This window comes from Vitis vinifera, chromosome 10 (genome assembly GCF_030704535.1).
Source record: "Vitis vinifera cultivar Pinot Noir 40024 chromosome 10, ASM3070453v1".
In the NCBI taxonomy this organism is placed as follows: domain Eukaryota; kingdom Viridiplantae; phylum Streptophyta; class Magnoliopsida; order Vitales; family Vitaceae; genus Vitis; species Vitis vinifera.
Genome location: NC_081814.1, coordinates 13,026,331 through 13,053,307, shown reverse-complemented (window position 1 = coordinate 13,053,307; position 26,977 = coordinate 13,026,331). Strand labels below are relative to the sequence as shown.

Here is a 26,977-nt window from a genome sequence, read left to right as displayed (position 1 = left end):
ATAAAACTGACGTGGCAATCGACAAGAAAATCAATGAATACCGACATGATCACATACTGAAAGTCAAAACATATATGTATGATGGTCAGAGTGAGAAAAGATGCGTACCTAATCAGCAAACGGCAACGCACTATCATAAAATGAGGTTAGTGAGTAATAATGAACATAAAATATGTCACTCATATCACCAAACAAGATGAAGAATCACCGATAACACGCATGACACTTCATTCAAATTCATTTTTATTTTAAAGAAAATTTATTTGATATTAGCCCCCACCAAAGCCCATTTTGTTTTTGCACGAATCAATTCCGTGAATTATATCACTTGGAGTTATGAAAATTAATTCTTGCTTATTTTTAAACATTTTAAAAACAGAGGAGGTGTGAAAATTACTTGTCATGAAGAAAAATGGTAGTAAAATTTTATTTAAAAATAGAATTTTTGATGAAGGAAAATGTGGAGTTGAAATTATTTAAAAAGACTAAAATCCAAAAGGTTATTTGAATAAAGGGATTTCGAAAAATTCTTTTCAAAACCAAGATGGTGAAATGAAAAAGGGAAAAAATAAATAAATAAAAAGATGTGACACGTGGCCACCAAGGTTTGCATGCCAAAGGTGGCCATGCATCATTCCAACCAAATCCAACCCCAGTTGCTTTTATTTGGTCCAAACCCCGAGGGAACAGTCAGCTGCCTTGGTCCTGAGCTTTTGGAATGAATTGCTCTCTTCCGCTATGTGGAGTACATGTGCCCCTTTCATGGGACAAATCAAGTCTGACAGCTCAACCCAGCAAGTCTCTATCATTCATTTGGGGAGCCTTCTGTGCTGCTTCTAGAGTAGCAAACTCGACATGACCAAAGCCCTTGAACCTCTCGTCTGCATATGAGGAGAGGCAGGGGTTTTGGGAACTTCCTTCCCAGATTTTGAATCGGTCTGCTTCAACATCTACCATTTCTATATCATTGCCATTCATCAGATGAATCCTACTCTGAAGAATCCTCCTTTCCCCTCATCAGTCTTCATTCATACCCCAGCTGGAGAATCCCAACTATGCCAACCCACCAATACCAATAATGTAAGTCTTGCTGAAGTTTTCAGTTGTTGATAAGATGTCTGAAGGTTTCATCCTCCGCAAAGAGTGCTCAAATGTTGCAATATTGATGCTAGGTGTCTCCTTTGGCTTCTTGCCCAGCAGCTCATCAGTGGATTCTGGCTCAACCGCTGTCACTAGCTTGTCCTTTCCCTTGTCAAGAACTACAGTACCTTGCCTCAGCATCCTCCATCTGAGAAGAAATATGAGCAGGACTAGGAAGATGAAAGTGACACTTAGTGCAATAGCCCAGATAGAGGCTTGGGTCAGAGCTCTCACAGCTGGGTAGCCCTGAGAAGAAGGGAAAACAGGTAGGAGTGCTGAGCACTGTTTGTCCTTCAAGCAAATCTCTGGTGCATAGCCAGTGAATCTGTTGCCAGAGAAATTGGCAAAGGCAAGGCCTGCTATGTCACAAATATTGCATGGGATAGACTCTTGGAAATTGTTATTGGAGAAATCGAGGTATGTCAAGGCAACAAGTTTTGACAGTGAAGAAGGCAAGCTGCCTGTGAGTGTGTTGTTGTGAAGATCTAGGATAGAAAGGGATGTTAGATTTGATACCGAGTCACAAAGGGTACCAGACAAATGGTTGTTGCTGGCATTTAGAACCAACAGAGAACTGCTGGTCCTAGAATCAAGAGAAATGGGACCCAAGAAAGAATTCATGCTAATGTCTAGATAGGTCAGGCTCTTCATGCTGAATATGGATGAAGGCAGTGAGCCAGTGAGCCAGTGAGCCAGTGAGCCAGTTGTTTGCCAAATCAAGCTTAGCTAAGTTTGGCATCAACAAGCCCAGATCAACAGGGATGGCTCCTGTTAGCTGGTTATGGGAAAGGATAAGCCCCTGAAGGTTTCTCAAAGCAAAGAACTTTGGTACAGCTGGCCCTGTCAAAGCATTGAAAGACAGATCAAGCAAGGTTAAGTTTGCCAGATCTGAAATATCATGAGGAATGACACCAGTAACCTTGTTTCCCCGCAACAGTAGCTCTGTCACAACAATGCACTGCTTAATTGTTGCTGGTATGGAGCCCACAAACTCATTATAAGATAAATCAAGCATACCATAGTGCTGGGTGAATTCAGAGTCCGGTAAGGGCACCTTTTGAAACCCAGAGCAGATCTCTTCAGGAATTGGACCAGAGAATCGGTTATTGGATAGTACCAGATTGTCAAGCAGTTTCAACTGTGATATAGATTTTGGAATTGAACCCATAAGCCTGTTTGCACCCAGATCCAGGGATACTAACTTCTTACAATTGAAAAGTTCCAAAGGGATCTCTCCAGTCAATTGGTTTCCATGCAGTGACAAATTAGTGAGATTTTTTAGTTCTCCGATGTTACTCGGAATGGTCCCTTCAAAGAAATTATTATCCCACTGCAGCCTCTGCAATGTCAAAACTTTAGCAAGAGCAGCTGGAAGCTGACCTGCAAGCAAATTGTTGCTGAGCAATATCTCCATAAGGGTTTTAGACTCCCACAGTTGATCAGGAATTTTTCCGGAGAACTTGTTTTTTTGACAGTTCCAACGTAACCAGCTGAAGCTCTCCCAGATAACCAGGTAATCCCCCAGAGAGATTGTTGCCATACAATAACAGATCTGTGAGACTCAAACATCCCAAAAGAATGTATCACTTCCAACCCTCATCCTGTGAGTAGATGAGACTTACTTTAAAACCCTCAACACTCCGTCTGATTGACTTAGTAACATTGATCAGACCTTCATCTGCCATAGCTTCAACATGATTTTAATCATCAACCATAGCAAATGAGGCATTTCCCATCCACGAAACTACAGCAAGCAAGACAAATACGCTCTCTTGGTCCTCCTTACTGACATGAATAATATCCAAAACTTCCACCATAATATGGCTACTCCATTGAGTAAGGCTCAAAGCTAGGTTCGACCCTGCAACCGGTAGAACACCGAACCCGTTACAATCATTAACTATTAAGCCTGCTCCATAAGTCAGATCCATCGAAAGTGCAACATCCAAATCAAGAGCCGCAAGTGATGATAGACTTAATGACAAAAGTCGAGGCACGTCCTCCAGGAACTCAGTCTCAAACCCACAAAATTTGGAAACGCTCCCATCACCCCAATCTTTCCCCAAGCATTATCTTGCCTCAAGAGGATGGTCATGTATCATCGTATTCATGCAAGGGTCAGGGCTTAAGAACAAGTGGTAAAGTAATTGGAGGATGTGTCTCCACCGATGGATCCATTTCCAGTGCTTTGGTACGCCACAAGGGAGGTTTATCTTCACTGTTCACATCTCTGTTGTCTGAAATATTTCAAAACCGCATAGAAAGCCAGAAACACTGGGTTCGCCTCTCGAAAGCACGCCAAACAAGATATCCAACCCAGCAAACTATCAACCCAGTAAGCAGTCGGACCAACTGTGATACTCAGTTCTTCAAACGCACCGGAAGCAGAGGAATAAATATAGAAAAATCCTGGACCCAAGATGACAAACTCCTCTTCCGTTCAACTTGAAATGATTCCTCTCCAAAGACTCTGGCACAGCTTTCCCTTAGGAACATTCCGATCCAAACGGCCGACCCAAACAAGATATCCAACACTCCAGAAGAATGTCAGAAACAGAGGATAAAGTGAAGAAAAAAAACAGAGTGCGAACAAGAGAAGATAATTCCATTAAACACAGCTTCACTTCATGAAAACCAGGGAGCTTAAAAAAAACTGGTGGGGCAGTTTGAGTGGTTTCAACATATAAACAGACAGCATAATCATCATGTAACTCATACGGGAAGAAACAGAGATCAGGCGAACAGGGATGAAAACCAAGCTTAACGTCTTACAGTCAAAAATAAGCATCCCAAACATTAGAAATGAGTAAAGTATGACTGTAAAAGTGAAGAACCTAAAGTGGGAGATGATCAAACCTGAATGACTCCTTTGGAGCAAAGTCACTTGGTTCCCAGCGAGCTGCAAACTCTCTCCTCGGTTCCTTGCTTCTTCTGTGAAAGCTCTCTCTTCTCTCATGTTCCCTCTTCTCAAGCCAACAGCCAGCCCAGAAAATCCCCCCAAACAGAGTACTCTCTCGTCTCTCCCCAGCAAAATATCTCTCAAAAACCAGCAACAAAATCACCTTTGCCCCATATCGTAAAAAAACACTCACTAAAACGCCTCCTGTAGCAACTTTCTCTCCAAACTATCACCCAAACTCAAGAAACCCTCCTCTGTAGATATCGAATACACCTCCTCTATGTGGATGCAGAATACGCTCTTTTTTCTCTCCACCCTCTAGCTTGCTGCCCTAGCTAAAGAAAAAAAAAAAAACCCTCTCAAAATATCTCCTGCAGTACCCGGCCGGCAGCATTTTAGAATATCTCTTGACAAGTGTCTCTTTTCCATTGGCTCATTCAAACCACTACCTGATTCCATAAGGATCAATAGGGAATCTACACGTGGCCCTCCAGGATTGCTGGGCCGGGCAAAAAGGAGCTACAGAAAAACCTCCCAAAATGGGGGTCTACACCGAGTCGTACACACTCGCTTTCAGAGTGCACCCAAGGCGAGATCTGGTTGTTGTGGAGGTAGACCACCGGTACCCTAATGCATCGAGTTCATCTTGCCTCAACTGATAAGTTTTTCTTCTTATTCATTTTGTTCTTTGTTTATGTCTTTTGGACTAATCTTTTGTTTTCATACCCTTAAACCCAACAGTGGGGTCAAGACAAGTTCCCCATTCCTCTCATCTTCATCTCAATGGGAAGAGGGTATGAGAATTTCACATACCTCATCCCATTCTTTTTTTAAAATAAATTTTTTTATTTTATTAAAAATAAATATATTTTATAAATATATAAAATATTATAAATATATTTTATTAAAAAGGTAATACTTTATCATTTTATGTGTAATTGGAAAAAAAACTAAATTAAATTATTTCTAAAATTAATTATATACCTAATCGAGATGGATGAGGACAAGGCAATACTAAGGAGTTTCTCATTTTTGGGTTCATAACAATGGTAGCTCTAGCCTATTATATATTCATTGTGAGTGCATAGAAAAAAAATATTTATAATACATATTACATATTATCCTATATGATAATATTTATTTTTTATATATTTTTTAAGAAAAAAATATCAAATTATATTCTAGTTATCTTAAAAAAAATTCCTATTTACTATTTAAATTTTTATATAAATTGATAGAATTTTCATTTTTTTAATTATAGATGGATTTTGAATTATACAATCTGACTAACTTGAACTTAAACTGAACCCAAACAACTCAAGTCTAACATGAACAAACCCAACTCAACCCAAACTTAAGAAAAATGAAGTTGGGTTAAACAATTCAACCCAAGCTTAGAAAAATGAAGTTGGGTTGGGCTTGGGTTGAGTGTTTCATGTTAGAGGTCAAGTTAGGTGGAGTTTGGGTTTGATTGTTTTTTAATTAAAGTTGGGCTTGAGTTAGTTAGTCATCAATCCGATCAATCCACTCAAATTGCAACACTAGTTTTATTATAGAAAATGATAAAGATACATTTTTTTCCTTCTATCTTTTCACTTTATTTTCTTTTACTCCTATTTTTCCTCAAATTTTCCAATAACCAAACTAAAAGAAACGATTTGGGTGGAAACTTGAACCATATAATGATACAAGGTAATAGGAAGATGACATTTGGCTCATGGCGCTCATCATCTAGAAGAAGCAGCAGCAGCAGTACTTACATTTAAATCTGTAATGCTGAATAGAAGGTACTCGAAATACAACCTATATTTCTTTATAAACAAAGAGTTGCTGTCAAATGAAGTACATTATTTTGGGAACATCACCTAGCGCATCATCGCTCCTTCAAATTTTTCACACTAAGGATTTGTAGAAGCATTGCTAGCATTTACACCTGTGCTAGAGTCCACTGAGGGTGTCACAGCCCCCTCCTCCACCTTCTTATACTGCGTGGTTTCGTGAGTCACCTTAGCAGACTCCTTGGCCGTGTCATATGACGCGTGCAATCCAAAGAAGAAATAGTAAACCATGAGAACTGCTGTCCATATTCCAAACCTTTCAAACGATGCTTTATCTATTGATCCCAGAAGGAAAATGTTGATGGCAATGGATGCTGATGGCAGCCATGGAACCAGTGGGACACCCCAAAGTTTAGGCTCCCTTGCTTTTGGAACAAATGCCCAGAGTGCCACAGTCGCTAGCAGCCAAATGGGAACTGTTACTACGTATCCAACCCACCCAGTCTCACTAAGACCCCAGTAAGTAGCGGTGGCAATTGAAGACCCGATTATAAGCACCAGGCACACGATAAGCTTGTTGCGATTTGTAGGTGTGGTCACATTGCTGACATAGTAGCGTCTCACCAGAAGCCCAACAGCCACAAGCATGAAGATGAAAAGTGTGGAGATGGAGAGGAGGTTGGAGAGAATACCAAGATCTGTGAAGAAGGCAATGATTGCAGTGGCCACAAGCATCACAATAGTTGCATTCACCGGCGTCCCAGTTCTTGAATTCACGTGGGCTAGCCATGGGGGCATCATGTGGGTCCTCGCAATGTGAGTTAGATACCGAGCCTGACCCACCGCACTCACTAGCAAAACGGTGGTCATGCCTTTGAGGGCTCCTGCAGCTACAATATATTTAGCCCAGTTCCAACCTACGGCCTCGAATGCCACAGAAAATGGGGCATCCTTATCAATATCAGTGTATTTTTGCATGAGACAGAGTGTGACAGCCAGCAGACAGTAAGCCAATGTAGTGATCGACATTGAACCTACAAGCCCTATTGGGATATCACGACCAGGATTCTTGGTCTCTTCGGCCATGGTGGAGACGGCATCAAACCCAATGTAAGCAAAGAAGAGAACTGCAGAGGATTTGAAAATACCGCGGACGCCGTTAGGAGCGAAAGGGGTATAGTTGCTGGTGTCAGCTTTGCAAAGGCCGGCGATGATGATAAAGAGAATAACGATAACATGGAAAATGGATGCGATGTAATTGAAGCGGGAAGAACCCTTGGTGCTGAAGACAGCAAGTAGGCAGATGATGGTAATAACACCGACGGCGATAGGGTCAAGTTGGTTGTAGTCCTCTTTGAGACTATGGGCTATGATTCGGAAATCTTCAGGTTTGTGGTTGCAGAGGGTGGCAAAGTAGGAGGTCCATGAACGGGCAACAGCAGCACCACCAATCACGTATTCGAGGAGGATGTTGCCCGCAGCAATGAAGGCCATGAAGTCACCAAGCTCTACTCTTAAGTAGGCAAACGACCCACCTGCAAGGTAACATTTTTGCTTTTCAGTATCCATAGATGATGCCCAAACTAACCCATCCCCTCCCCTTTCCAACCCTAATCCTATCTTGTTTACATTCCTAATCAATCAACCGTATCGCATCTTTGGACACCTGAATAGATGATTAAATCCGGGGATCCTCCCATATTCCATGGAACCCAAATTTCTAGTAAATTTGGAATATCAATAATAGAATTTCAATGTTTCCTCCCAAGACCAACTGGGTTATTACAGCGTGCTACAAATAAAAATATATAGTAATTAATTTTTTCATATGAGTGGGGTAGGGTAATACGCGAAAATCTGGGAAAAAATCACGCCTCCAGATGAGCTCATGATAAGTCGTCCATGAAAGTCATCGTCTAAGTCAACACGACCTCACCCATGTGCCCACAGAATAAAATATACTAATATACGGAATCGCATCGGACGGTAATATTTACGGACAGGTAAAAAAGGGTAAAAGATTGAAAACGTACCAGCAACTGGGATTTCGACCGCGAACTCAGTGTAGCAGAAGACGGAGAGCATGGCGGAGATGCCGGAAACGACGTACGACAGCACCACCGCCGGCCCGGCGACGTCCCTGGCTTGGATTCCGGTAAGTACGAATATTCCGGCGCCAATGACGGCGCCGATCCCGAACCACATGAGATCCCACCAAGTCAGCGTCTTCTTCATCTCGTGTGCGCTCCGAGCCTTGATCTCGTTCATCTCGGTCGTGTCCAGGGACCGAGTCAACAGTCGGTCCTTCAGCCTGGCTGGAATCTCCGCCAGCGCCCTGCCATAGTTCCCCCAAGTCTTGAAGGACTCCTCAGGGAGAAAATCGTCTTTTGAGCAGGAACACCCCCTTCTCCTCACTCCCTCACTTGGCTCTACACCCATTCTGAAATTTCCACAATCACAACACAAATCCTCAATATAACGATGAATTCAACACACAACAATAGAAAATCTTAAGCACAACAACACAGATTATAAAGATATAGAGCCTCCGTTTCACTCACTTATTTTGATATATTTCTGAAGATGGAGATTGGGAATGGAATTCTTATAATATAAAGAGATTCAAAGTCGGCAAAGAGAACAAGAAGACAAGAGAGTCGGGTTGAGAGCTTTGTTTTCGATTCAATCTCATGACTTTTATATGAAAGCCAACAACAAACCATTACGCAATCACAGAAAGCGATTCCCACAAAGATAAAATAAACAACTACGCATTCACATTGTTTTTTGAAAAAAACAAAGTCAAAAGATTCAAGTAAAGGAGAAAAAAAAAAGCAAAAAAACAAACACCTCTGTTCGAAACTAATCGACGGCGAACGGGCCGGAATACCGCAATTACCGGCCAGAGGAGAGAGAAAGCGTGGTGATGGTGATGTGAACCGCGGGAAAAATCCAGGGGCGAGAGGAGATTTTATAAGCTGAGAAAGACTGAGTGACAGGTGGCAGTGGAACAGTGGGAGTTGAAGAGCAGCCGTTATGATCCGCTGTCTTCTCTTGATTTGTTTTTTTATTTTATTCTAAACGAGGAGACGTTCGATTTGGTGGATTTGGAGCCGTGTGGTGGGCTGTCTGGCTGTTGAGTTTATACCGAATCAGAAAAGCTGGAGCCAGCAAAGGTTAAGGCTTGTTTGTTTCAGTGTGAAAAGGAAAAGCGCTTTATCGGTCTGTAGTGGACCGTGGACGGGAAATATCTAATGTGGGGTCCTCACCGACTTAACTGTATATCCTACCATTAAGATTATTTTATATAGAAGTTAATAATGAGAAAAATATCTTTTTTATTCCCAAATAATATATAATATTTTGACAACTAATATACCATGTAGGTTATACTTATTTTTAGAAACTAGAATCAAAAGAATTGTTATGTTTAATAAGGGAAAGATGGGTAAAATAATAAATAAATAAATAACTTTTTTTCTATTTTTGGAGAAAATATATGTTCTTCAATTTTTTTTTTTCCCTCTTATTTTTAGGTTATATTTGATTCTTGGGAAAGAAAACATATTAAAGAAAATGATTTTTTTAAATTTAAATAAAATATATATTCTTCAATAATTTAATTAATTCCTCACTTTTTCTTTTCTTTTTTTTTATTTTCTTTCCCTCCTACTTTTTAAGTTATATTTAATTTTCAAAAAAAAATATTAAAGAAAATGATTTTCTGTTATATCATACAAAATATTCAAAAAGAAATCAAACATGATAATAATCTATTAAAAATTTGTGTATTTTCAAATTATTTCATCTTTGTATTGAAGAATTAAAATAAATAAAATAAATTTCAAGGAGCATATAATATTAATTTATTGATTTTTGAATCCATTTTTTATTTTTCTTCCGTGTTTCCTCTTTATTTTCTTTTTCTTTTTTTAATTTTTCTCAAATTTTTCAAAAGCTAAAAGAACCGTAAATAAAGTTTTTCACAAATTATATTATCACCATGTTTTTAACTACTATAATTCAAAATAAATTCAAATAAAATTTTTAAAATATGTAAAAATAAAAAATTATGGGGTATCTAACTAAAAGGTGGTCTCTATCTATTGAAGCATTTAATCATTATCTACCATCTAATAAGGCAATAAAATGATAGGAAAAGTAATTATATCATGAACATTTTCCCATAAAAAAAATTATTAATGTATTATTAAGAAATACTAAATTATATTTCCAACTTAGATGATTAATTAATCAAGTCTTTTCATTTGAAATGATACCCAATTTAGTAATAATGGATAAAAGAAATGGAGAAAATGATTAAAAAAAGAGTAAATAAGGTTTATGAAAATATATAATTTGTTTTGCAATTATTTTTAAAAACAATTTTTTTGTTTTTAAAAACATAAAATATATTTTTATAACTTGTTTTAAAGTTGGGATCTTATTAAAAAAAAAGGAAAAACAACAAGCGTATTAATGACAAGAAATGTATTTTTATGTTGTACTTATTATGCTATTATGTCCGAGCCTAGTTAAGGAAGAGTTACAAGGTGTAAAACAAAAAAATTATATTGATTCAAAAAACAACAAACATACTCATGACGAGGAACATATTTTTGGTATGGTATTAATATTTGTACTTATTATTCTATTCTGTCAAAACTTTATATATATATATATATATATATATATATATATATATATATGCTAATTCGAATCGACATATTATAAGTAAATGATTGTATCAAGAATAATTAAAAATAAAATAAAAGTTATTTTTAAAAATTATTTGAAAACAAAAACAAGTTAAGAACATTTAAAATTTTAAACAACTTTTTGTTTTAGAAAATATCAAAGCACAATTTTGAGAATTTTAAAATATGATTTCCAAGAAAGTCATAATTTTTTTTTTATTCTTCCTTTATTTCTTATTTCCTCAAACTTTTCCAAACATAATAAGTTAAAAAAAAAAAAAAAAAAGGAAAAGAAATTTTGAATTAAAAGTTAACTCAATAATAATAATTACAAAAAATTATAAAAGAATATTCAAATTAGACAAAAAGAAAAAGAAATAGGGGAGAATGTTCCTGGCGCTATATATGTAGAGACTCCTCTTAACCAAGTAGACGCGTTTTAAAGCTGTGAGGGCCCCCTTGGGCTCAAAGCGGACAATATCTACAGGGTTGGGTGCGGGTCGTTACAAATAGTATCAGAGCTGATCCCCGATCCCGGTGTGGGGGTTTGTTTGGCTTCGTAAGGAGTGTTTGTCTGTTTGACCCCGTAATCCCATGGGACACAACGAGGACGTTGTGTCTGCATAGGGGGGTATTTGTGATGTCCCACATCGGATAGGGGAGAATGTTCCTGGTGCTATATATGTAGAGACTCCTCTTAACCAAGTAGACGTGTTTTAAAGCCGTGAGGGCCCCCTTGAGCTCAAAGCGGACAATATCTACAGGGTTGGGTGCGGGTCGTTATAAAAGAAATTTTGAATTAAAAATTAACTCAATAATAATAATTACAAAAAGTTATAAAAGAATATTCAAATTAGACAAAAAGAAAAAAGAAAAAGGAGACAGAGAAAAACGAGGATATAGAAATAAGAGACCAAAAGAGAAGCTAGGAAAAGGCGTAGAATTCGGCGCCTCGAATCGTAAATCACCATGGATTCGGCAAGTTTGGAAAGTGGGTTTTGTGATTGACTTTTGAATTTCCATCTCATTAATCAATTAATAATAAATTATTCATCCATGCATCCACTTTATACATATCCCTCTGTCTCATTCTTACACACAAACTTCGACTAATTGGCAAGGCTTCCTTCCCCACATCACATCACCCCCACAAAGGCACAAACATAATTTTATTTTACTTTTTAATATATTTATCTAAAAAGTAATACCCTTTTTTGGTCAATGTCCATTAATGCAAGCTTACACAATTATAAGATTTTGATAGTTTTGAGGTTGAGGTGAATCAAATTTTGATTTATATTGTAATTAAAATGTTACCTATTTTGAAGACCCATTCTTTCATATATTTCATTATTTTGAATCAAAATAGTTTTCCATATATTTTTCTAATTTTTTTGGAAATTTTTGAGGAAAAATGTAAGAAAAAAATAAAGAAAAAAATAGAAGGAAAGAAAAAATAAAATAAAATAAAATAAAAAATTGAGTTAAAAGTTAAGAAATTATTTTTATTTACTATTTTAAACTTATTTTATAAGAAATAATTGGTTAAGAAGGTTGAAATACTCCTCATTTTTGTGAATTTATCTATTCTCGTTTTTTTATTTAAAGTGTAATTTATATTTGACATAAATGACCTTAATTATTTTAAATATTTACATTATGTTTTAAAAGAAAATGTTATTTTTACCAAAAAAAATAATAATGACATTTTCATCCAAATGAACAAAAAAAGATGAAAAATTAGATTTCTAAAATTTTAACCCTTTTATTTATTCTAATTCGTCATTTTAAAAATTAAATAATTTAAAAATGTATAAGTGTTTAATTCATTTTAATTATTATTTTTTTGGAATTTTCCGTAGCACAACCAAACATGAGAAAATTGAAAAAATAAAAATAAAGATAATGATACATGTAACATTATCCTCCTTAAAATACATTTTCCAAACTTATACTACACAATTTAATCTATTTATTTTCAAAATAAGTATTTTCTCTTTTTTTTTTCTTCTTATTTTTATGTTTTCTAAATCTAAGTAAACACTTTATTTAGCAAGTTATTGATGAGAATTTAGAATGGTAAGAGGAACCTAATAATTTTGTATTTTATTCTGTTTATAAATTCTATATGAAATATGCAAAGCCAAATGGAATTATTATTTACCTTTTTTATTTTTTTTTGTATAATAGGTTTAATTAGGTGTGAGACAACTCCTTTTGTTTGAAAAGAAACTAAAATGGTAAATCCAATTGAAGAATTAAAGAATCCTTAAGGAGCAAGGGATGATTTGGCTGGCTTTCCTTATTAATATCTTTTTCATATATATATATATATATAAATTGTTTTTGTTCGTTCTTTACCTAAAAAGAAAAAATAAATTTAAAGTTAATAAATTATTTTTATGTGCTACTTTAAAATCATTTTACTTATTTTATCTAATCGATGTAAAGATTAAATAATTTGAAAATATATAAGTTTTTAACTAGTTTTATTTATATTTAATTTTCTTTTGTATTTTTCATGGGATAATCAAATATGAGAAAATCATTTTTTTTTATCAATTTTTTTCTTTCCCTAATACTTTTTCAGAAATCAAATATAGTCTTCAGAAAAAATAAAAGAGGAAAAAATTAGAGAAAAGGGTGCTCAAGAAAAATTAAGAAAATAACACAATACATAAAATACATAATAAAAGCTTTAAGGGTTGAGAGAAATTCAACATTTTTTTTTAGGCTATGTTTGGTTAAAAAAGTATTAAGAAAAAAAATGTTAAGAAAAATGGTTTTCACGTGATTTCATCATGAAAAATACAAAAGAAAATCAAATATAATTAAAATTTCTTGAAAAATTAAATATTTTTAAATTATTTAATTTTTATATAATTGAGAGAAAAAAGTGAAATGAGTTTAAAGAAACCAATATTTAAAATATGGGTAAATACGAATATAGTGGTACTTGAATTTTATGGATATATTGAAAATATTGAAGAAATATATCAAAATCTCGATTGAACATAAATAATTCAAAAATCATGAAAATGTTTAAAAAACTTTTAAAAAATAATAAAATAAGTTAATATACATATATTAAAGTTATTTAATAAGTGTAATTGACATAAATACGATTAAATATAATACTTATCAAATTTTTATAAAAAAAATAGTTTAAAATAAAAAAAACAGGATAAATATAAGAAAGATGGCTTTTTTTAGGGTGATTTTTTCAAAATATCCGACTTTTTTACGCCGCCCATCGCCCACACGAGTGTCGCTCCATGCTTGGATTTTATCGCCAAATTTTTAGTTGATATTTCACCAATATATCTACATAAATTCCAATTTTTTAAACACCGAAACAAACATATAAAAATTCCTTTCCTTTTACCGTTTTTTTGTCTTCGTATTTTCCTTTAAATTTTCTAAAAATCAAACATAGTATAAAATAAAATAATAAAAAATAAAATAAATATATGGATAGTATTATCAATTATGTCTATGCACTCAACACCCTATTTAAATCTTACACGCCACAACAGCCGACTAACTTCGTTTAGAAGTATGATTTCCCTTAATTTGATTATTTAAATGAGATTCTAAGGTGGGAATTGAAGTGGGAGAAGATTCTTGAAACCTTTGACCTTTATGAAAGGAGAAGATTCTAAAGGAGAGGCTTAGAAAGTGGAAGAATAGTCAAAGATGGTGGGAAATGGTGATAGATATAATAACAAATTTGACTATTTGACTATTTGACTTCACATATTGTTGTGCCATGTGCTCTTAATATTCAACTCCCCATTCAAAATGGGTGTTCTGCATTCATGATCCTTTTTAAAAATTGAAAAGAATGGGATTCAAAATAATTAGAATAGCCCTTCATTTTTAATATTATTATTTTAATTCTTATAACATATATCATTATTTCAATTTAAAATATCATTCAAAGTTAATTATGATGCATTCATTTATACATATAAAACTCATAAATTTATGTGGGATATCAATTGTATAAATATTATTCGTCTTTCAAGTTAAAAGAATATCACATAGGGATGTAATTTGGGCAAGTTGATCCAATCCAATTCGATATTTGGATAAGTTTGAACAATTATTTTCAATATTTGAGTTGAGTTTTGATTAGATTTTTTGAACCCGAACCTACTTTGAGTTGGACTCATGTCAAAGTTTGGACAATTCAATTCTAACCTCAATCCGATTTAATATCTTTATAATATTTATAATACATATTATCTCATACAATAATATTCATTTTCTTTTTATATTTTTATAAAAGAATATCAAATTATATTTTTCATTTTTTTAACAAAAATATATAAATGTATGTTTATTCTTTTATTGTTATCTTAAATTTTTATCTTATTTACTATTTAAATTTTTATATAAATAAATATAAAAAAGTTTTTAAAAAATACTATAGATGGATTTTGAATTATATAACCTAATGAACTTGACTAACCCAATCAACTAGAGTCCAATTCGATCAATTCAAATAATGCGAACTTATAAAAATGAAATTAGATTGCACTTGGGGTGTGGATTGATTATTTTTTATTTCAAATTTGACCTAGATTAGTCATTAACCCAATAAACCTAACTTACAACCCTAATATCAGAATCACCATAAATACCACATAAATATTATTTGATTTCACGATTTTAAAAATCACATGCATAAGATCATATATAGTGTTTTTTTTTCTATCCAATGTAAAAAAAAATTGATAACTATTTAAAAAAAAATAGTTTGGTGTAATTTAAAATAATAAAAAAATTAAATAAAAAATATGTATAATAATTAGATAATTAACTTCTAAAGAAAAATTTCAAATGTTTTCTTTTTATATATTTTGTAAACTGTCATGAAAATCAAGACTCTCATAGAAATCACTTCTAAGTAACCATAATCCTAAATCCTAAATCCCTTTATCATCATCTTCTTCTTCACTATTCACGCTGGCATTAATTTTTTTTTTCCTTTGAAACAATAAAATATTTTTTTAAGAACCGTAATGGAAAGGGGAGCTGGTTTTGAAAGAGAAACGAGTTTCTTGGCACTACTAAGCAAGCGCGTTGAAGCTTCCTATTTCCATATGAAGCTCAAGTGAGCTGTCGCACTTGCTTGGTTTACAAGAAGGAGTTCCAAGTTGGGGTGGAAGACAAGGCGCCTCATTAATATCTCCCTACATATCACATCACAGTCAATTTCTTTGCACAATCCATTCCAAACCTCCCCACATTTAAGCTCATCGATGACTTTGACTCATTGTTTTTTAAAAACAATTTAATCCCAAAAAGTATTTTTGAAGAAAAATGAAATGTTTGGGATGATTTTAAAAATATTTTTAAGTTTTGAAAAATACTTTTTGTACTTTTAAAGAAAATATTTCGATTAAAAATATTATTTTACAAAAACTTCAACCTCGGAGGAGTTAAATTAAGCAAAAATTATAAGAAAAATTATATACTTTTTAAAGAAATATTTGTGATGAACCGATAATATAATTACCATATATAAAAATATATTATTTTCTTGTGAAAATAACCTTATCTTGAAAAGTTACATGCAAATATTTGAAATGGTAAAATATTTTTTTATATAAAAAATTGATTACTTTTTAAAAAAAAAAAATGAAAATAATTATATTCATAATTTATGGATTATTCCATCCCTTCTAATCAAATATTCTTTCAAAAAATTAGTTCTTTTTTAAAAATGAAATCTAAACAGCAAGGGAAAAGGATAGGGTTGTTTTAATGTAGTCCTAAAAAAATCACTTAATAATTGATATCAAGAAAATGTGGATCAACATCAAGACACTAGATATTAGAGTTGTAGAATATGATTGAGTTGGATATTTTTCTATATGGGAAAGCATTATAGCAGTTGCCAAAGCAGATAAAGATAAAAGGGAAAAATAAGAACCAAGGGGCAATTTTTAAATATAATGCTACACTCAGCTCTGAATATGACTTTGAACCCATCCCCATCAATAAGGGGAATAAAAGGCAAGGAAAAGGACAATCACATTAAAGACAATAACCATATGTATCATCCAAATTCCACAACCAGTTTGATATCATTCTTCTTTTTTGTAAGCAAATGATAAATCAAAATGGAATTAGATAATATGAGAAAAAGACTTGGTCTGCCTCTCAAACTCATTTCACAATATGATCAGACCCATATGTAATGTGTTAGTGGGTTTCTCCACAGATGGAGAGATTTTTATTGGGGTATTCTGGAAATGGGATTCCAAATTTCATTTGAAAACCATGTGGCTCAATGATCATCAACTGCAATTGCTATGTTGAGAGAGTGGGCAGGAAGAGCAATGTATACTGACGCTACCCATAGTGTTTATCACTACCATCATGCCTCCACCTACACCTTCAGCTTTACCATTTTTATCAATCATACCCCAATTTTATCAGGATAAAACCACTGGGATCATGGATAAGTCAGAATTTCAGAATACAAGCAAGGCATCAAGGGATTTCAATCAGGTTATTCTGTTCCCAGGACAGATATTCGTATGGCAATGATGTGTACACAACCTAATTTATAGAATAAACCAGCGTTAGAGATGGCCATCTCTTTTCCTAGGTCAGGGAGCCTGGTAGAAACTATTGCACCGTGTTTGGTAGTAAGAAAATACTTAAAAAAAAAAAAATCAATTAAAAATTTATATATTTTTAATTATTTGAACTTTTTAAAATAAGTAAAATACATTTAAAATAATTTATATACTTCTTTTATTTTTATTTTCTGTTCCTTTAAACTTCCTTGGGAGCAAACATAGCTTAAGGATTATATAGCCAGTCAATTTGAACAAAGGAGCTGGGGCCTGCATATGCGGATGAGCATTAATTGCCAATTTGACCCATTTGCATGACCTGTCTTATGAGGTAAGTATAGTCGTCCCCTAATATTGCCCTCCAAATGGTTTTAGCATCCAAATTATGAACTAATACCCAAAATTTCAATAATATTCCGATAAACTCAACTAAGAAAGCTCTCTTTCATATGCTTAGTCATTCTTACTTCTTCCCATAATTTCATATCCACACGCACGCACGCATACAGTAGGATTTCATATTCACACACACACACACACGTCAAATTACCTTGACCAGGGATAATTTCATATTTCACACACACATCAAATTTCCTTGACCAGCATTTCATTCACACACATACACTAAGATTTCATATTCACACACACACATCAAATTAACTTGACCTGGGATAATTTCATATTACACACTAAAATTTCATATTCACACACACACACACACACACATGGTGCTTGTCAACTAGCCCCAGGGATAATTTCACACACACACACAGATATATATATATATATATATATATATATATATATATATATATATATATAGACGCGCACACAATAGCAACTCTTGTCAACTAGCCCCGGTCAAAACGCTCCCAGCTAATTTAAGGAGTATGTGAGACTTTCAAAACCACGTCAATCAAGCATCTGCTTCTACTGTTAAGGAGGACAAGGGGTGCTGCTAGTGCTACAAACCCAAGGTTTTGTCTAACTAAATCCAAAATCTAAAAGCAGACGGATAGAAGTTACAATAAAAACCAGTTTCCGAGCCTCCACATTTATCAGCAGAGGTGTACCCAATTTGCAATCTAATGATGTCTCCAGGTCCCTACCTTGCAAGAAATCATCCCCAACAGATTGTAAAAGTTTTTATAAGAGAGACCATCCCAACAGATCATAAAAATAACTTACCCATCTTTTGGTTGGCTGCAAAATTACAGGCAAAGCAGCACAGAGAGAGAGAGACAGATGCAATATTTATTTATGATCCCTCTGTATATCTTATAGTTCATAATAATAAGTTAAATGGTTTCCAAACGATATCACAACTTTAAATACCAGAAAAACAATACAGAGAGTTGAATGTAGCCTGAATATAATAAAATATAACTTAAAGTACATCCCAAAAGGGCTGTTTAATTTGAAAATTTTCTATCAAAAAAAAAGGGGAAAATCCTGCCTTTAGCAAGAGCAGTTGTCAAAGAATGAATCTGAACATATAAGCTACAAGCATTAAAAAAAAGGTAAGACAAAAACATATGAACAACAGGGTAAGTAAAAAAACGGGCAATTACCATGCTAGGATGCACTCTGCAGGCAACTATGTGAAAAGGGTGACAACATCTCTACGGTATCCCCTTACCATCAAAAGCCTAGGTACATTCTCTACCAAAAGATCCATGTACTCCATGTAGAAATACGCTGGGTGGTTGAGAGGTGGTGGTGGTAAGCTCACAAGCACGACTGCAGCCATTCTTGAGTATCTAAGTATTGTCGAATTAAGCTTCAGTGTTGTGTAAAGAAATTTCTCCACCTGTTGCTCATTCACAACCACAGATTTCCCATCAGCCATCAGTGGAGTTCCTTCCCTCTTAGCTGCCTCCTTCATCTCACTCAAGTAACCAGCAATCCGCCGCTGAGCACCCGTGAATGCCTCTATTGATTCATCTTGCTGGGACACTCCTTCTCCTTGGGCATCCCATGATTTCATCGATATAACAATCACTTCAGCATGCATGCGAAGATCATACAAAAACTTCTTGACATCAGCCTTGAGCTCCTCTGCATCAGAATCCTCCTCCGCAATGCAGAAGACCTGAATCTTACAACTCTCAAAGCTCTCCTTGGTAAGGAGGAGCTGGGAGAGGAGAAGCATAAGGCCCCCATCTCTCACGATCCAATACAGATCAATAGTACCATACTGCCTTTGATACTCATTGGGCCATTCATCAAGGCCCTTGACAATCACAACTGCCTTGTTTGCAACAATGCAGTCATTAATTATGCCAACAAAGGTAGCTGGGATTTCAATTAGGTTTTCCCGACGCCATATTTCAGGGTATCGCATGACCACAATGTTCGGCTTAAGATTGCCTAGGCCCATAGTTTGGACAATGCCACGGAAACCATCTGACATACTGGGGGCCACAACTATCTCTGCAACACCTTCACAGCGCTTATAGTCAATGTAGGTACTCAGCTGCCTGCAGGCTGTCTTGGCATCTTCTGCACACTCATGGTAATCTCCATCTAAAATAGAGACAAAAATGGACATTCCACGACCCTTTTTCTTCATGCAGTTAGCAAAGTCAGCTAATTTAGGGTGGCAGGGCACATTCTCTGGCAGCTTCCCCCATGGCCGGCAGAATATGAGGGGAATAGGATACCAGTTCTTTGGGTGCACTTGGCTTGCTGCACATATAATGAGGTAAATAATAAGAACATGATGTTCATATAAAACATGCATATATAATAAACACACAGGCAAGGGAAAAAGGTAGAGAGAGAAAAAAGAAAATCTAGATATCTGGATGGGAGCCATTCAGCAGGCACATACACATACTGTTAAAGATCATGTCCATCCATTCAAGTCGTTTTCCAATGGATCATGCTACATCTTTCAATGTTTTCTTTTTTTGATAGGCAAATTTTTGTCCCCATTGGGAGTTGAACCTGGAACGTCCCACAAATCCTCCCCATCCCTTTACCACTTGAGCCACAGGCCTCAAGGGGTAGATCTTTCAATGTTGAACACCCAAATGTGACACTGTGGATCTTCATATGGTCATAATAACTCAATTCCCTGAAACCTTAATCCCAACTACATGGAGTTGGCAAAAGAGGCTCATTTTCTGCCACTTGGCTATAATGGTATAACCTAAATCTAAAATCAAATGAGAGAGGAAGGACTGCTGTGTGGATGGTAAACCAATTCAAGGATTATTTGATTTTCAGGATATTCTAATCATATGAAATAGTTAGTTGCTAGACATCTGAAAACTTTACGATAAATGTTCATGTTAAAGTCCTAGCAGTTTAAATCCTAACAGTTAATAGAATATACAATTTCAGTTTAAAATTATTGGATTATCATTTTGTATTCCAAACATGAAATGCATGTCTCAGTCAATACCAATGAATTTGAGATAGATGAGATTGGCCTATGAACAGAATGAGCATATAAGAAAATTAAATAGTAGCTCCAGGTGACTTTTCAAGGAAGTGCTGACTCATGTTCAAGTGATACACTTGATGATAGTGGGAAATTGCGTGACAAAAGGCACTACAAGTTCCAAACTTGAAATGCATAGAAAGGTAGAGGATTCAGCTCCATGCTCCAAAGATATTCTTTGGAAAAGAAAAATGCCTGTGCAAGTGACTGTAAATGCACCGCAAAGACATGCCCACACAGAAAGTTAAACCTTCTAATCCTAGCCTACATCCATGCTCATACTCAACTACACAAACGCTTATGATATCATAGCTCCAGTAGTTGCACCATTAAAACTTCACTGAATTAGATTAAGTCCTGCAATCAGGTAGCAATTAGTTTAAGAGTCGTCTACGGCCATAACAGTGTTCAAGCTCCAAGTAACATTGGAATCAAGATTTGTGTATGAAATCCAAACATGTTACCAACATACTAGTTGCCACTCAGAAGGACCCAAGTTTCCAGTTTATAAGGATATCCCTGTCAGGCCTCAGGGGCTATTCTATTCAAGTGAACATGTTTTAATTGCCCTTAGGCCTAAACCTGCCACACAATCTCACAAGGACAACTTTGGACTAAGACTAAAAGAATCTGTCCTAAATAAGAAGAGACAAAAAAAATACCATAAAGCTACATTTTGGTTCTGGGTATCTTAACCATCATGTTCAGGTAGACATAACATAGGAAGTTCTAATTTCCTTAGATATGAAATTCTCCCAATAATGGGAAAATCCTATACCCATGGAAGCCTTGGTATTTTTTATTTCATTTCATTGAAGTTAAAAGGAATGTGGACAAATCATTTTCATTTTTATATTTATAATTAGATCCAATTTTCTCAATATTATTTGAGGAGGTTTTATGTAAATTCATATTAATTCTCAAGTAATTCATATGATAACTGTTGAGAGAGAGAGAGAGAGAAAGGAGAAAAACCTTATTCACATTCATTGTAATCTCTATTTACAATTGAGAGATATATATATACAAGGCTAGGAGTCCTAACTACCATACATGTGACCTATATTAACAAGGAAAGATAGTATACTATACATACATTATATTCAACACTCCCCCTCAAGCTGGAGCATATACGTCATATGCACCAAGCTTGTTACAAATATATTTAATCCTAGGACCTCTGAGAGATTTAGTGAAGATGTCTGCTAGTTGATCATTTAAATTGACAAAACTTGTAGCAACACATCCTGATGCGATCTTCTCTCTAATGAAATGACAGTCAACTTCAATATGCTTGGTCCTTTCATGAAAGACTGGATTGGATGCAATATGTAATGCGGCCTGGTTATCACAGATGAGTTTCATCTGTTCATCCTTTCCAAATCTCAACTCCTGAAGAAGATGTCTCAACCATATGAGTTCACATGTTGCCAAAGCCATAGCTCGATACTCGGCTTCAGCGCTAGATCTGGCCACTACATCTTGTTTCTTACTCTTCCAAGATATTAGATTACCTCCAATAAAAACACAGTACCCTGAAGTGGAACGTCTATCTGTGGGTGAGCCAGCCCAATCTGCATCTGTGTAACCAACAACTTGAGTATGATCTCTGTTCTCGTACAATACACCTTGGCCTGGTGTACTTTTGATATATAGAAGAATACGGATTACGGCATCCCAATGGCTATCACATGGTGACTGTAGGAATTGACTAACAACACTCACAGGAAAAGAAATGTCTGGATGAGTAATGGTGAGATAGTTCAATTTACCTACGAGCCGTCGATATCTCCCGGGGTCTCCTAAAGGCTCCCCCTGTCCTAGTACAAGTTTGACATTCGGATCCATAGGTGTGTCTACCGGTTTACAGTCTAACATACCGGTTTCTTCCAGGATGTCTAAAGCATACTTCCTTTGGGAAAGGACCACACCAGAACTGGATTGAGCTATCTCAATTCCCAAGAAATACTTGAGTTTCCCCAAGTCTTTGGTCTGAAAGTGGGTAAAAAGATGTTGCTTTAGTTTCTGAATACCATCCTGATCACTGCCTGTAATGACGATGTCGTCCACATAAACAACCAGATAAATACACTGCCCCAAGGAGTTATGATGATAAAAAACTGAATGGTCTGCTGTACTGCGAAGCATGCCAAACTCTTGAACAACAGAACTAAAACGGCTAAACCATGCTCGAGGAGATTGTTTCAAGCCATATAGAGAGCGGCGTAACCTGCACACTAAACCAGACTCCCCCTGAGCAACAAAACCAGGAGGTTGCTCCATATAAACTTCCTCAGCAAGATCACCATGAAGGAAGGCATTTTTAATATCCAACTGATAAAGAGGCCAAGAACACATAGCAGCCATGGACAGAAGCAAGCGGACAGAAGCAATCTTGGCAACAGGGGAGAATGTGTCACCATAATCAGAACCATAAACTTGAGTATAGCCTTTAGCAACTAAGCGGGCCTTAAGGCGATCAACCTGACCATCAGGACCAACCTTAACCGCATAGACCCAACGACAACCAACTGTAGATTTACCAGAGGGTAAAACAACAAGATCCCAACTGCCATTAGAGTGCAGAGCAGCCATTTCATCCACCATTGCCTGTCGCCAGCCTAGATGGGAAAGAGCTTCATGGGTGCTCTTTGGAAGAGAAACAGAGGATATAGCAGAAACAAAAGCAGAATAGGGTGAAGATAATCGATGATAACTCAAAAAATTGTAAATAGGATGAGGATTACGAGTAGAGCGAGTACCTTTCCGAACAGCAATGGGTAAGTCATTAGGAGAAGGCAGAGCCGGGGCAGGTGAAGCCGAAGGGATAGGAAGTGAGTCAGCAGGTGCCTCAGGAAAAGGGAGAGGAGCAACGACACGAGGGCGACGATGAGAAACCTGAATTGGTCGAGGGGGCATAGCATCAGGTGGGGAGACAATGGGAATGGGCAAGACTTCAGAAACAGGAAGAGACTCAGAAGTGGTGGAAAAGAATGGTGAGTCCTCAAAGAAGGTGACATCAGCGGAGATAAAGTACCGATGAGTCTCAAGGGAATAACAACGATAACCCTTCTGAAGTCTGGAATATCCCAAGAAGAGGCACTTCATGGCTTTGGCGGAAAGCTTGTCCTGTCCAGGAGTGAGAATATGAACAAAGCAAGTACAACCAAAGACACGAGGAGGAAAGAAATAAAGTGGTTGGTCAGGGAAAAGAAGGGAGTGAGGAAGCTGATCGTGTAAGACAGAGGAGGGCATACGATTAATCAAATAACAAGCGGTAAGAACAGCGTCCCCCCAAAAACGAAAAGGAACATGATTATGGAGGAGGAGAGTACGAGCTGTCTCAACAAGATGTCGATTCTTGCGTTCAGCTACCCCATTTTGTTGGGGAGTATGAGCACAAGAAGACTGATGAAGAATCCCATGATGAGACATAAACGAAGTAAATTGGGCTGAAAAATATTCCCTGGCATTGTCACTGCGTAACACACGAATAGAAATATTGAACTGGGTTTGGATTTCAGTATAAAATTTCTGGAAAATAGAGAATAACTCAGCTCGATTTTTCATTAAGAATAACCAAGTACATCGAGAATAGTCATCAATGAAAGTGACAAAATACTGAAATCCTAAAGTAGACGCAGTCCGACAAGGACCCCAAACATCAGTGTGGACAAGCTCAAAAGGAGACTTTGCCCGATTATTTAAACGCTTTGGGAACGAGACACGAGTATGTTTCCCAAGCTGACATGACTCACACGGAAGCGACGACAAAGTGGAAAAACGAGGAACCATCTTCTGGAACTTGGAGAGACTAGGGTGGCCCAAACGATTGTGAATGAGGAGAGGAGCATCAGTGGAAATGCAAACTGTAGGAGATGAATCTGAGGTGAGGTGATAGAGGCCTTGAGACTCACGTCCTATGCCAATCGTCTTCCCCGTACTCCGGTCCTGCAAGGTCACAAATTTATCAGAAAAGGTAATAGAGCAATTAAGAGTACGAGTGATTTTGCTGATGGAAATAAGATTAAAAGGACATTCAAGAGTATAAAGGACAGAAGTGAGAGGTAGAGAAGGCAAAGGAAGGGCCAAACCAATACCTTTAGCCACAGTTTGAGAACCATTAGCTAAGGTAACAGTAGGTAAATCAGAGGTAGTAGTAATAGAGGAGAAAAGATCCTTATTACCAGATAGGTGATCAGATGCTCCAGAATCTAGAATCCAGGGTCCAAGAGAAGATGTGTGGGTAAGGCAGACAGAGGCATTACCAGGCTGGGCAACAGAGGCAATAGAAGCCTGAGATGTCTGAGATGCGGAGGAGCTCGGAGGCTGAGGCAGCGGAGAATCAGAGGACTGGGCCATATGGGCAGTGCGAGAAGGTCTTCCATGTAACTGATAGCAACGATCGCGAGTGTGGCCAAGTTTATTGCAATAGGTGCAATGAGGACGTTGGCCTCTACCTCGGGTACCACTGCGTCCTCCTCGAGAGGTAGTTTGAGAAACTAACACAGAATAATCTGAAGCGCTATCAGATGACAAAGTCTGAGTGGACGAGATACGGAGGAGGCGAGCAAACACATCATCCAAGGACGGAACTGATGAACTACCAAGAATCTGATCACGAATAGGCTCAAGATCCGGACGGAGGCCGATAAGATAAGGACCATGAAGAACTTGTCAAGCTGTGTTTGTTGAGCCCCAACATCAGGAGTAAGAGGCATCACAGTCAAGAACTGCTCCTTAAGAGAGGCAATCTGGCCAATATAAGTAGATAGATCGAAGTCCTGTTGGCTGAGATGGACAATAGCAGAAGCCACCTTATAAAGACGCTAGATATCATTCGTGTATAATCCTTTGGCCTGAGTCCAAAATTTACAACAAGTTTTATAGGCCTGAAGATGAAGAAGAATTCGGGGATCAACCGATTGCCATAATACACTACACAACTGTGCATCTATCTTCCTCCACTGTACGCGGTCAACCTCAGGGATATCTGCCTCCTGTGTAATCAAGTGATCCTCATATCCTTGACCCATAAACCAAAGTTCAACAGAGGCAGACCAGGAAAGATAATTTTCACTCCCAACTAATTTCTCCGAAGTAATCATAGGAGATCCAGATATGACAGAGGAAAAAATGGAAGCTTTAGTAGCCATATCCACTTATCCGGAGAATGAAGTATGTTTGGATCGAAGAGAGCCCTAATACGGCTTCAGATTGCGCGTGGCCGGCGCGTGGCTGCTCTTTTGGTGCTGGTGCCTTCACAAAAGTTGGAGATCTCCTCCAGGCGCTCCTCTCTGGTATGGTCGGTGTCGGAAAAATAGGTCGCCGGAAATTTCGCCAGAAAGTTCGCCGGAAAATTTCGCCGGAAAATTTGCCAGCGGTGAGTGGTTTCTAACGACGATCCGACTGACCGGAAAGTATTGGGAGATGGGGAAGGTGACCGGAAAGAAACACGGTCACCGGAAGGTTTCCCGGAGTTGATGACACGGAAAACAGGAAAGAATTAGGTTTTCTTGCTTGGCTCTGATACCATGTTGAGAGAGAGAGAGAGAAAGGAGAAAAACCTTATTCACATTCATTGTAATCTCTACTTACAATTGAGAGATATATATATACAAGGCTAGGAGTCCTAACTACCATACATGTGACCTATATTAACAAGGAAAGATAGTATACTATACATACATTATATTCAACAATAACCAAACACTATAATGGGAATAAAATTTGATAGGAATTTGAAATTTTGAATTTTAACCAAGCATTCCACATGGAAATCTCATATACATTACATTCCTGAAATTTATTTTAGAACATCTGATTTCCATTCCCAATTTTAGATGTCAGCAAACCAAATGCACCCTAAAACTCCATAATGCATTATAAAGAAAGGAAAAACCTGCAACAGAAACTAGAAAGAAGGGCATGTTCTGCAAATTGTTTTATATTCTAAATTTACAACAGCAACAAAATATCCAGAAACCCCAATGCTAATTTTCACAAAATTCTTTTTAATTAAAAGAAGCAGAAGCGTAACCCAAAAAATAAAAAATAAAAAGGAAGCCCTAAATATGGTGAAATACCCAGAACATCTTTTGTGCATCTAAACCCACATTGTTGGAATAAAAATTGGAGTTGTCTAAATGAGATGAGGCAGAATGAGATGTAAGCCTCAATAAACAAACAAACAAACAAAAGAAAAAGGGGAAAAAACCTCAAAAAAAGTACTACTAGAGTCACATAAAAAATGAATAACAGAAAAAGCCAAAAAAAATTAATAATAAAAAATGAATTGCTTGTCATTTTCAATAGTTTCCAATTTAGATTCTCATTCTCTCTTCCAAAATATAACTTTTTCTCATGGCACTATAACCATCACTTAGGGTCTACCAAGGAATGGTCATCATATCTAATGGCTC

The 26,977-nt window shown here is 36.3% G+C and overlaps 3 protein-coding genes across 6 annotated transcripts in view; all 3 read right to left on the bottom strand.

Moving 5' to 3' along the window:
• Positions 1–556: 556 nt before the first annotated feature.
• Positions 557–4,379, bottom strand: LOC104880524 (leucine-rich repeat receptor protein kinase MSP1). The gene is made up of 2 exons (XM_010657422.2): positions 3,997–4,379; positions 557–3,674 (listed from the first exon to the last, which is right to left on the bottom strand). Exon 2 carries the CDS (start codon positions 2,678–2,680, stop codon positions 1,763–1,765), a length of 918 nt encoding a protein of 305 aa, XP_010655724.1. The 5' UTR covers positions 2,681–3,674; positions 3,997–4,379; the 3' UTR covers positions 557–1,762.
• Positions 4,380–5,827: 1,448 nt separating this feature from the next.
• Positions 5,828–8,993, bottom strand: LOC100263534 (cationic amino acid transporter 1). Of its 2 annotated transcripts, none has more exons than XM_002281427.5 (3): positions 8,668–8,993; positions 7,851–8,257; positions 5,828–7,352 (listed from the first exon to the last, which is right to left on the bottom strand). In XM_002281427.5, the coding sequence occupies exons 2-3, from the start codon at positions 8,254–8,256 to the stop codon at positions 5,938–5,940; spliced, it is 1,821 nt and encodes a 606-aa protein (XP_002281463.1). In that variant the 5' UTR covers position 8,257; positions 8,668–8,993; the 3' UTR covers positions 5,828–5,937. The 2 variants fall into 2 exon arrangements, with proteins under 2 accessions (XP_002281463.1, XP_003633038.1); XM_003632990.4 differs by having other exon boundaries at positions 8,379–8,912.
• A 9,463-nt stretch (positions 8,994–18,456) lies between these two features.
• Positions 18,457–26,977, bottom strand: part of CCC1 (cation chloride co-transporter 1) — a 54,865-nt gene continuing 46,344 nt past the window's right edge. For all 3 annotated transcript variants that reach the window (XM_010657419.3, XM_010657421.3, XM_010657418.3), the window contains one exon: positions 18,457–19,795. In XM_010657419.3, the coding sequence (XP_010655721.1) occupies positions 18,705–19,795 (1,091 nt within the window). In that variant the 3' untranslated portion in view covers positions 18,457–18,704. The remainder of the gene's footprint in view (positions 19,796–26,977) is intronic.

Excerpts from the sequence above, each read along its gene's own strand:
- LOC104880524 (XM_010657422.2), bottom strand. The coding sequence starts at position 2,680 with ATGGCAACAATCTCTCTGGGGGATTACCTGGTTATCTGGGAGAGCTTC.
- LOC100263534 (XM_002281427.5), bottom strand. The coding sequence starts at position 8,256 with ATGGGTGTAGAGCCAAGTGAGGGAGTGAGGAGAAGGGGGTGTTCCTGC. Across the intron at positions 7,353-7,850 it reads GGTCGAAATCCCAGTTGCTG|GTGGGTCGTTTGCCTACTTA; the intron begins GTACGTTTTCAA and ends GTTACCTTGCAG.